Consider the following 14,637-nt stretch of genomic DNA (forward strand, 5'->3'; position numbering starts at 1 on the left):
CAGAAATATAACTTACTTATTTTAATCTTGATTACATTGATCTCTTATGTGATTGCATGTAAGCCTAGTGCACACTACATGATTGTAGCCACTAATTTCCCAGTCGTTGACTAATTTTGGGACTACCCCCACAGCTCGGCAACTACTCGCTGCTCCGTTCCCGCAGAGACTGCTCATGTAGTGTGAACGGTTCAGCAGCATGATTTTCTCAGTCTGCAAGTGTTCACCACTTGCTCCAAATTTTTCAAGTATGTTTCATTTTCTCAGCGTTGAATCACATTCTTTGAACCCCTCTGTGACTAGTACCAAGAACAGAGCTGAGAAACAGCCAGTGAGTGCCCAGAAAGAAATCAGATTCATCTGCTGAAATGCACAACAGCTCCCTGAATGTAGTTTATCATCCATGTATTTGTGTGGGATGGCAAGGGCAAAATGTAAGCTCAGGAATAATGCCTTCTGTAAGAAATGATTTAGCATGTTTTACCGGTACCTAAATTGTTTTGTTGTTGGGTAAATCAATCAAACACAAGCTGATTCCTGGTGAAGCACAGTGTAAAAATAGTTCGTTTTTTGTAGTATACCTCCAGTTCTTTTTGCAGAACAGACATTCGTCGCTGCTCGCATCTCCCTAGTATTTCCTCCACATTTTTCTCTATTTCACTTCTTTCTCGTCAAAGTCACATGATACACAGCTCTCGCATTTATTTCGGTGAATCCAGTGCACTCATCTTCAATCGAAGATTGTGTAGTGTGTGACCTTTGTATGCAAGTGATAGTGATGGCTTTAATGCATTAATGCACGTAAGACATTTAGAGAAAAAAAAATCTAAAAACATTTAAATGATGAAATGAAGTGGCAATGATGATGCCATTCAGTCTTATGTTCATGAACCATATTAATACCATGTTTCCACATTTCCACATTTTCTGCCTTGTTGATGAGGTTCATACTAAAAATAAACCTATATACATTTATTTTTGGAAACAGAGCAGACAGAAGAAAAACTCAGGTAGTTTGTGATCAGATTAATCAATGAACCTCTCATGTATTAAGTGTAATATTCTCGCACACCCAAACGAGATATGTGTATGTCTGATGAATAAGTCCAGCTGTAGACGCTGTGTAACGCAGGACCGGACAAACAGATTCCTCATTGGTACATTGCATAAATGAAGAGTGCATGTGCCTGTAAAGATGAAATATTGAAACATGTCAAAGCGCTGGCTTGTCATGGAATGCTCTCCCTCACCACAGGAGCACATACTTTCTTGACATGGTCATTTTTTATGAGCAAAACAAAACTCCTGTTTGTTTTTGTTCGGTAAAGGAGCTATTTATTTATTTTCATCTCAGGTCATGTTGTTGACCCCGGTAGGTAGGTCCAGACAGGGAGAGCATTATCCTGCCGCTCAGTGTGGTAGTAAAACTAAATTTACTATGGGGCCGGAGTGTTGAAGCTAGCGGGAGGCTCACACAGGATGATGCCCACTCATGGCTCGAGGAAAATCTCTGGAGCAAAGAAATTCTCTTTTTTCCACCAGCTTAGCCCCCACACACTTATTTATCATTATGAGCTACACCAAAGCACTCCTTATTACACCATCTGTGGCTTATCAGTCTCTAGCTGTGCTGATGAGACACAAACGTTAGACGAGGAAAGAAGCAGTGGCAGGGTTTTTTTTTTTTCAAATGTCAGACATTCCCAACTCTTTGATGCCAAATGGTAGTATTCTCACTGTTAAATGCCTTGCATGCTAGAGATTATAAGAATGAGCTGTCTGTTGCCCTCTAGGCATCCACATGTTCTCACATAGCTTTTGTATAAACTCTGTAAAGCATCCTGCTCAGTGTGAGGGTGGCACAAACGGAACTTTCCCACATTTTGTGTAAGAACATTCAGACTGAAAATAATGGGGTGTCTGGTGGTTGGTGGCATTTTACTCAGTCTCTAAGCCTTCGCTCTGCATATCATGAACTGGTGTGGCCCCTTAACTGCTCACTTTCTTTTGGAAACTCTGCCGTCATGTAATGGGAGTGTGGAGTGGCACAGTCTACAGTGGGCACCTCAGCAGAGACAGATGTGTCAGTAGCGTTTTTCCATGTGTCTGTGTGTCTTTACTGAGTGCCATATCTTCCCACCCAGAGATGAGTGGGAATGGTTGAATACTCTGTCTGGCCCCGAGGAGGTGGAAAGAGCAGATCAGGCAGCAGACTGCAATGCTCCCTCGCTCTTCTGCGAGCTCCAGACAGCCATTAAGAGTCTGCTGCACCAGATCAATCTACCTCTGCACCAGGTACTAAACATAAAAAGGTAACTTATTCTGACATATTCTGGTATGTCAGAAGATCGATATACACCACAGGAGCACATATAATAATTTCATAGTGACGAAGATGTTTGAATAGCATCCAATTCTATTAAAAATTTACATTTTTGACTCTGGTGAATAAACTTAGTGTTTGATCATGTCTGTTAGTTGCACAATGAATGGCTGAACACACTCTTTAACTGTAACATGACAGATTTCTTTGTTTGTTGGTCCCCTAATGAACTACAGAGGTGCCAACATTCATGGCTTAGGTGTAGCATTTACAATTTCTGACCTCTTGCCATGGAGATAAAGGAGACAGCTGTAAACTACACAGCTCAGCTGAAGCAGTGGTCTGTAAACCTAGCAGTAAAGCCAATTTACTGAATTCACTAGTAATGGTTAGTTTCAATAAATGCAGACTTTATCTAGGTGAACTCTGACCTGTGAATTCACAAACCTCTGTTTTCTGGGCTTGTGAATTCATATAGAAAAAAAGAAGACACGACTGTAGCGTCTTTGGTCATTAAAAACTGGAGGAGGATCTTATTATTAAGTAGTGCACACACCAGATTATGTTTCAGTGTTTTCTTACTGTTGCTTGGAGCACAGCTGGGGGAAAAAATCTCATCTCATCCTTGGATTTTTTTGGTAAAATAATTTTTTCTCTCTCTGTCTGCTAGTATTTTCTTGTTAGCAATGTTGGCACCTCTGGAATGATGAGTAATTTTTAGGAGACACCATTTATAAAAAGACTCACCATTTACCAATTCTAGATGCATATACCTGAATACTTCAGGATTTTTAATCTAATCTCTATCCACCATATTTGTAGCATGTGTGTACATCACTGAAAAGAATTTCTGTGTGTCCCTATACTGAGAAAAGAACATAAAACCTGTTTACTCGGTACAGTCCTATAATTGAAGCTTACTGGTATGTGTCCATGTCCAAGTTCACCAACCTGCATGTTATTCATGCCACTGGAGAGCTCAGTGTATGGCACTGAGTGTCGGATGCAGCAGCAGCAAAGGTTTAGCAAAGCTCAAACAACCAATCAATCAAGGGTAGACTTGTGTTCATCACGAATGTGACAAGCTACAATTCACCATACCCAAATCCATAAATGCATGACAGTTTTTTACTTTAATGATAGACATTTAAAATGTGCAAGTCTATAACTTTTCATTAAAAAAACAAAAACAAAAAAACATTACTAACTTTCACAAACAGGAACAATGCAGTGAACTGTCATTATAGGTTTCTGCAATGTTTTTTGTGGCATCTTATGTGCCGTCAGTCCCACACAGTTACACTGAGTAACACATAAATACAAAGAACAAAAAGGTCTTTCCTCTGAAGAATGACTAATTGGGCAGATTTAAATCTTAATGAACGAATTCTTTTGAATAATTCATGTTTCCCAAAACTGTTTATTGCTCTTAGATTTCCATTATCAGTAAGTTTTGAGTAAATATCCGGTTCTTTTCTCCGAGTAATGTATTTAAATTCCTGTCTCTGATAATCAACCATACACTCCAGATGTGGTAAATAGAGATTAGGCTGAAAACACATTCAGTATTTTTCTGAAGCTGACATTTAGGCTTGGTTTTCTAACTCTATCACGCTGGAATAAATAGCAAAAAATCTTAAACACTACACTGTGCATATAGACAGTGTAGGAGAGTAATATAGCACATATGCAAAAATAACTCTTATTTAAATACAGGGAACATATAGGAATATCTAGGAGATATTTTTGAATTGTATTTGTCTTTGCAGCAGTTGAGAGTTAAATTCAGCTCATCCTTTAACTGCACCCATGTTTACTGAAAAGCATTGCTTCTGATTTTTGTTGGCAACTAAGATAAAATGGCCTGCCATTGTTTCACTTAAACTGAAATATGTGTGTGTGTGTGTGTGTGTGTGTGTGTGTGTGTGTGTGTGTGTATTCCTTTGTGTGTCTATTTCTTGTACAGGCTAAGCACTTCCGTCTCTACACACAGGAGGTGCTCGAGTTGGGTCACAATGTGTCCTTTCTTTTGCTGCTGCCTGCCTCAGACGCCGTGTGCACTGCCCCGGGCCAGACCAATCCCTACACACCCCACTCGGGCTTCCTCAACCTCCCTCTTCAAATGTTTGAGCTTGGTACACTGGCTTCTGTTTCAAGCTCTACAATATTAGCTCAGTTGGCCTTATAAAATCCACAGATTCCTTTCTCCCCCAGACCAAATCCACCCCCCCCATGCTCCGCTGCGTCCAATCACACTCCCAGTGGAGCCTCACTAAATCACACAGACCCACAAATGCACACGCCAGCAAGGTAGCGGTCTGCTTTGTGGCTAGCCAAATACCCCCCTCCCATCCCTGACTGGTTAAAAACGAAGAAAGGTTAAACATGTAATCGATATTGTAATTGAACCAGACCTGTGCAAACACCACTAAATCATTTTTATTTCAATAAAACCTGTGAATTTGTGTGAAGAAGCAAATCTTGTTGATGTGCAAAGCCATGCGTGTAATTTAGAATGCTCAGTTACTTGTTTGGCTGATGGTTTGATGTTATTTGGACAGTTTTGGACAGTCCTATTTGAAATATGATTCTGTAGCGCAAATTATATCTAAATACATGTATAAACCAACCAACAGATTTCCATTAAAGGCAAGACTGTTCAAAGAATTGTTAATATTCTTGGTAAATTAATCATAGCCTTGCAACATACTTGAGTGTTCGCAAGATAATTTAGAAGGATTCTGTGTTTTTTGTTTTTTTTCCACAGCATAAAACCGACTAAATAACCTGAAATTTCTATAGCTGGCTATGTAATTCAACATTACTGAATTACTTCTCTTTTTTCTCTCTCCGTGTCTCTGTGTTCAGTTCACTTCTGTGCATATAAGGAGAAGTTTATTAGCCTGTACTGCCGCCTGTCCTCTGTGCTTGACCTGGACGCCTTGATAACCCAGCAGGCTTTGAGAGAGGCCATTACAGATACTGAATTGTCCACTGCTAAACAAAGACACCAACATATACTTGACTATATTCAGGTATTACTACTGCACACTGGGCTTCACCACATCCTTATGTAGTTAATGTCTTTTTTTTTTTTTTTTGTACTTTCATAAATTTATCACACATCTCTGACTCCAACGACGCCAACAGTGAGATTTGACGAAATGTGATTTGTTACACAGTGGTGATGGCTGTTACACATATTCCCAGACACACCGAAGTGTGCGAAATGTCAAACTACGAAAACAACTTAAGCTAATAATCCAATTAGAATAGTTTATTGATGTTGTAAAGTATAACTACTAGACATATAAACTGTAAAATGGCTTGTTTTTCTTGTGTAGAAATTTCAATACAAGCTTAACAGAGTCTCGCTACAGGACTTGAAAGAGAGCTGTCTGTTCAGTGCACTGGGCTGAAATAATCCCTCTTCGCCACCACGGTCTGGACTATTAATTGAGATCGACCACAAAACCACAAGAGTGTTTGTGTGATGTCAGATCCAAGAGGCTGTGGAAAAAAGTGGCACACTGACCGCAGATTACACACTGCCTGAGAGTGGTGAGGGGAGAGAAAGAATACCAATCAATGCAAGGAACTGCATGGCCTATGTGTAGCTATGCAATGTGGCACCAATTAGCATAAACATTTTAATGTTCCACAGAGGAGCATGCAAAAAAGGGCCACATCTGTCAAAATGGCACATTAGCACAAAGCACTTAAGGTTCCTCTCTTGTACGAGAGATGGATTTTTCCACTGTCAGGTCCTGTCAGGGAACTAATGTAGACTGACCACAAAAACATGCACTTTATATATTTGAGCCATATCGTGTCATTCAGAGATGAAGATTCCATGACATATTTCTTTTCTTAAGTGGGAACCTCAATCTCTTAATTTAACAGATTGGCTATTTTAATTGGGATAGGTTCAGTGTGTCATCCACTAATTCATCAAAAGTTGTCACTGATCATCATAGCTTTGAAAACTCTTGTGCAGCCTTTTAATATGTGGAATTTTTGTAATCTCTGAATCATTTCCAGTCAGCAACAAGTACATGATGGCTCAGTGTTACGGACAGGGCTTGTTTTAAATCTGTTTAAAAAGAAAAAAAGAAACGCTTGGTAAATCTTTAAATGGCTTCGAAATCATATTGAATTGAGTTAGGAACAGAAAAATAAATCCATTCTGAAATGCAGAAAACGAATGCGCTTGAATGGACTACACCATTCTTTGAGTACTTTCCCCCTTTTTGCTGCAGTATCTCCAAGCCATCATCACAATGAACACTGATTTGTTGAATTGAGCTCTCTCACAAGTGAAAGCTGCCCCTTCCATTTTATTTCACTTGTTGTATTCTAGTCCCTCCTTTTGTCATTAGAGCACCAGCATACTTTCCAAAGCAGTCATCCTTTGGTGTCAAACCTCATTCCCATAAGTTGAATCTCACATGACATTTGCAAGGAGGAGTTCAAATTGCAGCCTTTTTTCATCTCCCCTTCCTTTTTTTTCTCTACATTTTCCTAACCATTCTGAAATGGGTTCCTTGTAAATACAATTGCATAGTAAGTTTCAAGAATGGAAAATATGAAAGTGGGAATTGAGGAGATTCACTGTGTGGAAGTCAACAGCTCTGATTGAAAACACATTCTGCTTCTCACTTTATTTTAGCACGGACTGAGGTTTGTTAAACTTCAAGATTCAAAGAGCCACTCTAAGGCATTCAATTTTAATATTTAACAACAACAACAATAATAATAATAATAATAATAATAATAATAATAATAATAATAATAAAAGACTTAGTGGCATCTAATCAAGACCTTGATCATTAATGGCTTCTAGCTAACAATTTTTATTAGAGATGTTATTTTTATGTCACCTAAAAAATGTCAGAAGTTTTACACTAAAATAATATTGATAGTATAAAAATATATATAAATTTGGCAAGTTGAATCTGCTTTGACCTTACTGAGGGTAAAAAACATTTATGGGTTGATATCTTAATATTACACATTGGTAGATAGTCCATTATACAGGGTCTCCCAAAAGTCTCCATACATAGAGGACTATGTTAGCCAGCACCATGTCAGTTGTGTCTTCATCAGTGGATGTCTGTGGATGTCCACTCCACTTTTCTCCAGTTCTTGTCTATTTTATTTGTTAATAAGTTTGGCAACAGTGTCGTGTGTGATGTGCTTGCCATGTTTCCTGTTAAAGGCCATCGTAACCTTATGACAGCTTCCCGATCCAGCCATGAAAATTATTCTTCTTTTGTCAAAGGCATTCTTAAAGACTATCTGAAAAAAATATATATTTCCCCTATGAATGGATACTTTTGGGACATCCTGTTAAGGGGGTACCACATATTAACTCCAGATAACTCCAGATAAGCATCATTCAAAGTAATGTTTTTCTCTTAGAGCCAGTTGTAAATGGAAGAGCAATGAACGAAACCTCTCTTTTCACGATAGCATTATTAATGTGTTGTGTCACAGCAAATGGATGAGATGTGGAGAGATATCCGGTGGATCACTGATGCCCTGCAGTATGCCCGTTATAAACAGCCTCTGGGCGGTGTGCCCATCACGTGGCTGGTGGATGCCAGTTCAGAACCCATAGCACAGAAGTACGACTCCATCTCCTCAAACGCAGACTACCTGCCTACTCCCTCTCCCTCACCTGAGTCAAGAAGAAAGGCTACAGATGGTAAAACATGTTTGTGATAATATATGTATACCATATATATGATGGCATTTAATAATTACATACTTTTAATGAGACATCTTACCAGAGACTTTATGCAGGTTATGTTCTGTCGAACTGATAAGTTCTAATAAGAATTAGTAACAGACCACAGTAACAGTAACAGACCACAAATGCAACGTCAAATCAGAAAACACAAGAGTAAAACCAAAAAAACATCACAAATGTGAAAACTTCACAGCAATCTCAGGAAAATGTCTTGCACTTTCTAGTTTGCCTAGTGAAAATAGTTCACTGTGAATTTACGTATGTTATTATCGTAAAGAGTCATTCTTTCTTCAGTGTTCACATACTAATCTTATTAATGTCAAGTATTCTAGCATATTTTAAATAACATCATACGGATGTCCTTGATAAAAATAAGCAAAAAAGTATTAGTTGATTAATTTATGCTCATTTTTCCTTTTATTGTAAACTCTAACTCTAACTCTGTCACTGCGGTTTCTCAGATTGACACATGCTGGAGCCAATCACAACGAGCACACAATCTTCAATACAGACTTTCCCTTTCCATATTGAGTTCATTTTGACATGTTTCTGATTTTGCTGTTATGTTTTTTGCTTGTTAATGTGTTTTGAACTTATGGGCCACTATAGTAATGTGTATTGTAGATTATTTATTTCTTGATTAATTTTTTTACGCTTCATTCCAGACTCCCAGGCGGTCTCAGACGAAGAAGGCTGCTCTGAGGTCTTTCTCCCAACAGACAGCGACTATGACTCCAGTGACGCTCTGAGCCCACGAGATCTAGACCTGGTTTATTCTTCAGCCCAGGATCTATCCCATCAGGCTGTGCACACACTAAGCGGCAGCGCCCCTGACGTCCTGCAGATGCACGACCTCAAACCCAGTGCCCGCTCTAAGTTGATGCTGGAGACTGAATCCTTCACTAAAGACCTGGAGGAACTGTCCCTGTCCTCTTACTCCAGCAAATCATCAGAAAAGACGTCTCGCTACAAGCGCAAGCTGCTGTCTAGGAGCCAGCCCCAGAGGAGCTGCTTCAGCGGAACACATCGCTGGCTGAGGGTACAGAGTGAGAACCAGTCTCCTTCACTTTCAGAGGGGGTTTACACTCGGCAGAGCGAGCTGGACCTGCCTCTAGAGCTACCTGTTTCTTTCCCACACTCCTCCTACAGCATGGACGAGTGGAAGGGCAATAACAGGGAGAACAAGCCCACTGTGCGTAGGATCTTTGTGGAGTCGTGCAGTGAGACATCCCCGAGCAGAGACGGTGCCAGATGGCCAGATGCGGTGGATGAGACACATGGAGGAGCTGCAGTAGGAGAGACGACAGCTCAGGAAGTGGACTCAGATGACCAAACCAATGATCTGGTTTCTGAAATACTCAGCAGCACTCTTTAGAAAGAACCATCCAGCGTTATTGTATGTCATGTTGATGTGTTTTGTCATGTATCACCACCAGACAGCCTCTAAGTGAATACAGTTATGGCTTGCAGATTTTCTGTGTTGTAGTATGTGGAGAAATCTTTAATAGAATGTGCAGGACAGAAAAAAATAAGTTGCTGGTCAACTCTGTAGGACTCATAGACTGTGGCTATGACTGTTAATATACTTACTATTAATGCAACATGAAATAACCTGCTGCTTTAACCTTTGAACTTGAAACTGCCTCTGCATAGACTGATATGACAGGTGAAAGGTGAGAAGTAGTACTTTAACTCCCAGTCTTTCGAATCGGCTTTCTGATTCAGCCCTTACGTCTGTGGTATTAACGTGTGCCTGTGAGTTAATCAGGTGTAAGTCCGCTTCCCACTGGCACACACTTAATCTCACTTGAAAAATTAATTAGCATCGGATATAATTAAAAAAACTATTTTGTCATGATCTGATGGTGCTGAATAAAAACAAACAGTTCACATTACTAAAGTCTGTCTTTCAGACACATATAAACCTTTGAAAATGATCATAGGCCTGGAATCTTAATCACCTAATCTATCAAATGACCTTTATAAAGTCTTAATCTTAAGTGACTTGTCCACTGTATTTCAGAAGCTATACTTAATGAACAAGCAGAGGTCCTGCATAACAAACGACTCAACTTGCATTCTGTTTACCTATTCTGAATAATTTGTGGTATACATTTGTTTTTATCTGAAGTGTCATCAGTGTGAAGTTTCTCTGGGTGATCATTAACTTGCTGGCATTAAAACAAATCAAAACCACTCATGTTTTATGAACAGGCACATAAAAAGAGCACTTTAGAGACCTGTTTACATCCTCTGTGCAGCAAATGCAGGTAAAATTTATCCTTTTGTTCTCCTGTTGGCCCTAGTAAAAAAAAAGAAAAAAAAAATAGCATCACCTTATTTTATGTTTTGTTTTTAATTTTGGTACTAGATATTTGTACCACTTTATATGAAGGGCATGCACCACTTTTTGTATAGATGTTTGTAACTATAGTAGTAGACTAGAAAGGATTACTCTGACTCTTGGTGTCTTCAAAGCCATAGAGATTTTAAGCGTATTTAAGAGATTTTATCAGTACTGCACTGATAGTGGGGTTGTATACATTCAGCCATGATACATCTCTCTGTAAATTTCTAATGGATAACCCATTCAGTTTCAGTAGAATGGACTGGATGCTTTAATATTGAAGTATTTGGAGACAAAACGGTTGTCAGGCCGAAAAAGACAGCAAGGGCAGCTTATGTGAGCAACATTGTGAATTCGTCTGTTGCACTGTTATGACTTGTCGAACATGCAGTGTATTACAAATATGTATTTGCATTTTCTACTGCACTTCTGTCCTTTTAAAGATATTGAAATGGTTTCATCCTCCCAATTTCTGTACAGTGATGTCAGTCGAACTAAAGATGAAATGCACTACTTTATCGTGTGTGTGTGTGTGTGTGTGTGTGTGCGTGTGTGTTTGGGTTCAGCCCTAGGTATTTACAATATGTGTTCTGCCTGTTCCCTAATGAATGAAGCATTTAAGTAAAAATTCACTGCAGTTACTTTTGTTTAAACAATTGTTTTCCAGATAAGGTTAAATAATATGTCTTTTTCATGATACCTTTATACTGTGCACACAGCAAGCCAAATGCATTGAAGAGCATCATATCTGTATATTTTTGAATTATGCATTTATTGATCCAAATAATATATTTGTGTATCATATTTTTGACAGTTGTTGTCTTTTATCCCTGTTTCTATTGTTACTCATTAGCTTTTGCAATGTAACTGAATCTCACCATGTGGCAGATGTGTTTATGGAATAAATAAATCGGAAATAAATCACCAATTCATTGTAGGTATGCTATAAAGTGGTCTTTGTCAAACAAAAGATAATATCTCAAAAGTACTTTTGAGATAGAAAGTCATTTTCTCGACAGGAGTCGATTTATGAATGTTGGATATGAATATATATATTTTCTGGTGTAATATTTCTGGTGAAAGCTAGTCTAAATTAGTTTGGGGCAATGGTAAGATGCATCCACTACTGATGGACTCGGTGATATCAGATGGAAAAATCACTGAGTGTCCAAACCAAATGAGAAAGGGAAAGAGGTCAGGAGGGAGAGTCTGTGTATATGTTTGCATTTAAAACTGAACTGACCTTAAGCCAGCTACGGTGAAACCATAGCTCGTAAATCGAGCGTTCAAATTGGTCTCCTGTTAGATCATCAAAGGTCTCGGTGAAGAATTAAACAAAAACAAATTACATTTTTATCTAGCTGGATCATGAAAGAATCAGGAATATTTGTGCCTCAACCTGGGAGGGCCTTTTGATCCATCAGTAAGATTGAGTGCACTGAGCACGTTGCATGGAGTATTCAAGACCACTGATGCTCATTGTGACGACATGTCAAACCCCATTTCTTCAGATATTTCCATTCAAGACAAAAGGTAAATAGACCTGCTAATGAAATAATTCAAAACAGATAATAGTGCTAACTATGAAAAAGAGTTGTCAGTGATATATGTGCCTAGAATTAAATAATGCAATATTTGATCCTTAACAGAAACAGACAGCAGCCAGTTTGATGACCTACTGCACAGCTGGACTGTAATATGATCCATCCTATCATTATATTAATGCATAGTTTATGGTGGAAAAAAATAGTGTATGGTGGGGAAAAAAAAATTACAATAACAATCATGGTAGATTTTTTCACATTAGAATTACATCATCTAATGAGACTACAGAGCATGCTTACTTTTTAAAGATACATAATGTTAAACTTTGGCAAATTACCTGTATAGTCAACCTGTGTAATATGTCTTTGTCCATTGATGGACTTCTGATACTTTTCCAAACTAATTTTGCAGTATTTGCCTCAGAGCAGTGGGCCACCAATCCCCCTGTCACTACAGTTGGTTGGCACTCTTATCTTGGAAACATAATTTCACCCCATTTCCTTTGTCTCGGGTAAGACCTCACATCCTACTGGCGCCGGACGTATATTGTCACAGTATTAGGCCAGAAAATTACTCCAAGGTCAATTTAGACATTAAAAGGGGAATACAGGAATATCGGAAACACCGCCCAGAGGAGTTCCCAACACAGAGCTTTTTTAACCCTGCATGCCCTCATGCCCATTGCTTCTATTGCTGTTCTTTCAATTGCTCAGTCTTGTTGAGTTAAAATTGAGACCACAGGCAGAAGTGTTGTTTTAAAGCAAATTTAGTCAGCTCCCCCCACCCCCGCCCCCACCCCAAAAAGTAAATAAATAAAGTTATAGAAAACTGTAAAATAAATGTAATCATAGGTAGTCAGGTGTTAGCATGTGAATGGATGAGTTTATGAATCACTGGATGTCATGCATGTTAGTAAGAAAAATACACATTTAATGAGGCCCTTAAACTCTTTCTCTGGGTGTCACAGTGGGACAGGTGGTGATAGTGATGTGCGCATGCACCCTCCGCGCCCCCCTCCCTAATCCCGTCCACCCCTCCCTCTGAGAGAAGGAGGCGCTGGGGGAGCCCTGGCAAAACCCCCGGCATTCACACTGGGCTTTTTTGCGTTACATCACAAACGGCGAGCATAAATCAGACGAGCCATGGCTACTCTCAGTTGGGCGCTGGACGACACAACGCGAGGAAGCACCATGCGGACACGAGGCGGTGCGGAGACACGCGGACGCAGCAACGAGGAGCTGAGCGCCGACCGCGCGCCGTGTGACGGAGCCATGCGCTTACTACTGCACTGGCGCCTGGCATGACCTTCATCTAGGCGACTTCTTGGATGCGCGCTTCTCACGTGCCCTACTGCGAAATCGACTCATCGTGTGGAGCGGCCCGTTCGGCAACCCGAACATCTCAAGCAGGACACTGTTTAATAGTGTTTTATAGTCAGGATCAGGAGTTCTCTCTAGCTCTGCACGAGTGGACGTTCGCGCCAGTCTCTCCAGGATTTACACACGAGATATCCTCGCGCGCCAGATCAAATGGATAACATGGATAACGTGTCTCACTTTCTAGCCATGTGCGTGCTATTTTTCGCCCTCGGCTTCCGGATAGAAGGCGTCTCGGGTCAGCACCACACACCAATGCACTACCTCGTCCGTCCTGTCCCTAGCGACAGCCTGCCTGTCGTGTTGATCAAGGAGGACCCTGATCCCGTGCTTGACCCCAAAGAGCGCGACCTGAATGAGACGGAGCTGCGCAGCATTCTAGGTGCGCACTTCGACGCGCGCTTCATGTCCGTCATGTTGCCCGAGGGAGACTCGGGCATGGACTCTGAAGGGACCAGACAGCAATTTCTGCAGCGTCCCATGCCCAAAGAGATCCGCAATTTGGACTTCGACACGGCGCACGACGCCAAGAAACAAAACAAGAAGCTTCGCAGGCGCCTCCAGTTGTTTATCTGGGCGTACGCCTTTTGCCCGGTGGTGTACGCGTGGCAGGATTTGGGCAGCCGCTTCTGGCCGCGCTATGTCAAAATGGGCAGCTGCTTGGCAAAGCGCTCGTGTTCAATGCCCGAGGGCATGATGTGTAAACCTTCCAAGTCGGTGCACTTCACGCTGCTGCGCTGGCACTGCACGTCCCGGCGCCCATCCAAGTGCACATGGATCCCCGTGCACTACCCAGTCATATCCGAGTGCAAGTGCTCCTGTCCGAACTGAACCCGAACTGAACCCGCGGGTTACCCTGTCTCTCAAGCACTGCCCGAAGTGTACGAATGTCTCTGCGATGTATATGTGGTGTTATTTTAACATATGTTTTGTTTATACCTTGTAAAAGAGGTCAGTATTTACTTATATCCAGCGTCTACTGTATTTGTTGAGCATACTCTGGGTTAATGTATTTATGTGGAGAAAATTTCGCGCTGCGAAAAATTAAAGGACATTTTTACTGAAGGAAGTGTAAGCTTTTTTTTCCATTATTCGGAAAAAAATATATAAGTTTTTTTTTATAGACCTCAAATAATGTATGAATTACGGTGTAATTGTTACAGCTTAATTGTTAGAGCTGTGAATATAAAGTGTCAATAGAGTAACCATAAACCTGTAAATTAAGAGAAGCACCTATTTATTCTTTATTTCCATGTAGTCCAAAGTCATTTGAAATAAAACCACTTAAACTGCA

The 14,637-nt window shown here is 40.3% G+C and overlaps 2 protein-coding genes across 4 annotated transcripts in view; both read left to right on the forward strand.

Moving 5' to 3' along the window:
* ankfn1 (ankyrin repeat and fibronectin type III domain containing 1) overlaps positions 1 to 11,350 on the forward strand; it is a 69,698-nt gene extending 58,348 nt beyond the window's left edge. For all 3 annotated transcript variants that reach the window (XM_017484204.3, XM_017484205.3, XM_053685378.1), the window contains 5 exons: positions 2,145 to 2,295; positions 4,290 to 4,458; positions 5,192 to 5,358; positions 7,820 to 8,030; positions 8,741 to 11,350. In XM_017484204.3, coding sequence (XP_017339693.1) covers positions 2,145 to 2,295; positions 4,290 to 4,458; positions 5,192 to 5,358; positions 7,820 to 8,030; positions 8,741 to 9,450 — 1,408 coding nt within the window. In that variant the 3' untranslated portion in view covers positions 9,451 to 11,350. The remainder of the gene's footprint in view (positions 1 to 2,144; positions 2,296 to 4,289; positions 4,459 to 5,191; positions 5,359 to 7,819; positions 8,031 to 8,740) is intronic.
* Positions 11,351 to 13,021: 1,671 nt separating this feature from the next.
* On the forward strand, positions 13,022 to 14,637 carry nog3 (noggin 3). Its single transcript, XM_017482669.3, has one exon. It carries the CDS (start codon positions 13,497 to 13,499, stop codon positions 14,172 to 14,174), a length of 678 nt encoding a protein of 225 aa, XP_017338158.1. The 5' UTR covers positions 13,022 to 13,496; the 3' UTR covers positions 14,175 to 14,637.

The sequence above is a fragment of the Ictalurus punctatus genome, chromosome 13 (genome assembly GCF_001660625.3).
Source record: "Ictalurus punctatus breed USDA103 chromosome 13, Coco_2.0, whole genome shotgun sequence".
In the NCBI taxonomy this organism is placed as follows: domain Eukaryota; kingdom Metazoa; phylum Chordata; class Actinopteri; order Siluriformes; family Ictaluridae; genus Ictalurus; species Ictalurus punctatus.

Coding starts and splice junctions, on each gene's coding strand:
- nog3 (XM_017482669.3), top strand. CDS start 13,497: ATGGATAACATGGATAACGTGTCTCACTTTCTAGCCATGTGCGTGCTA.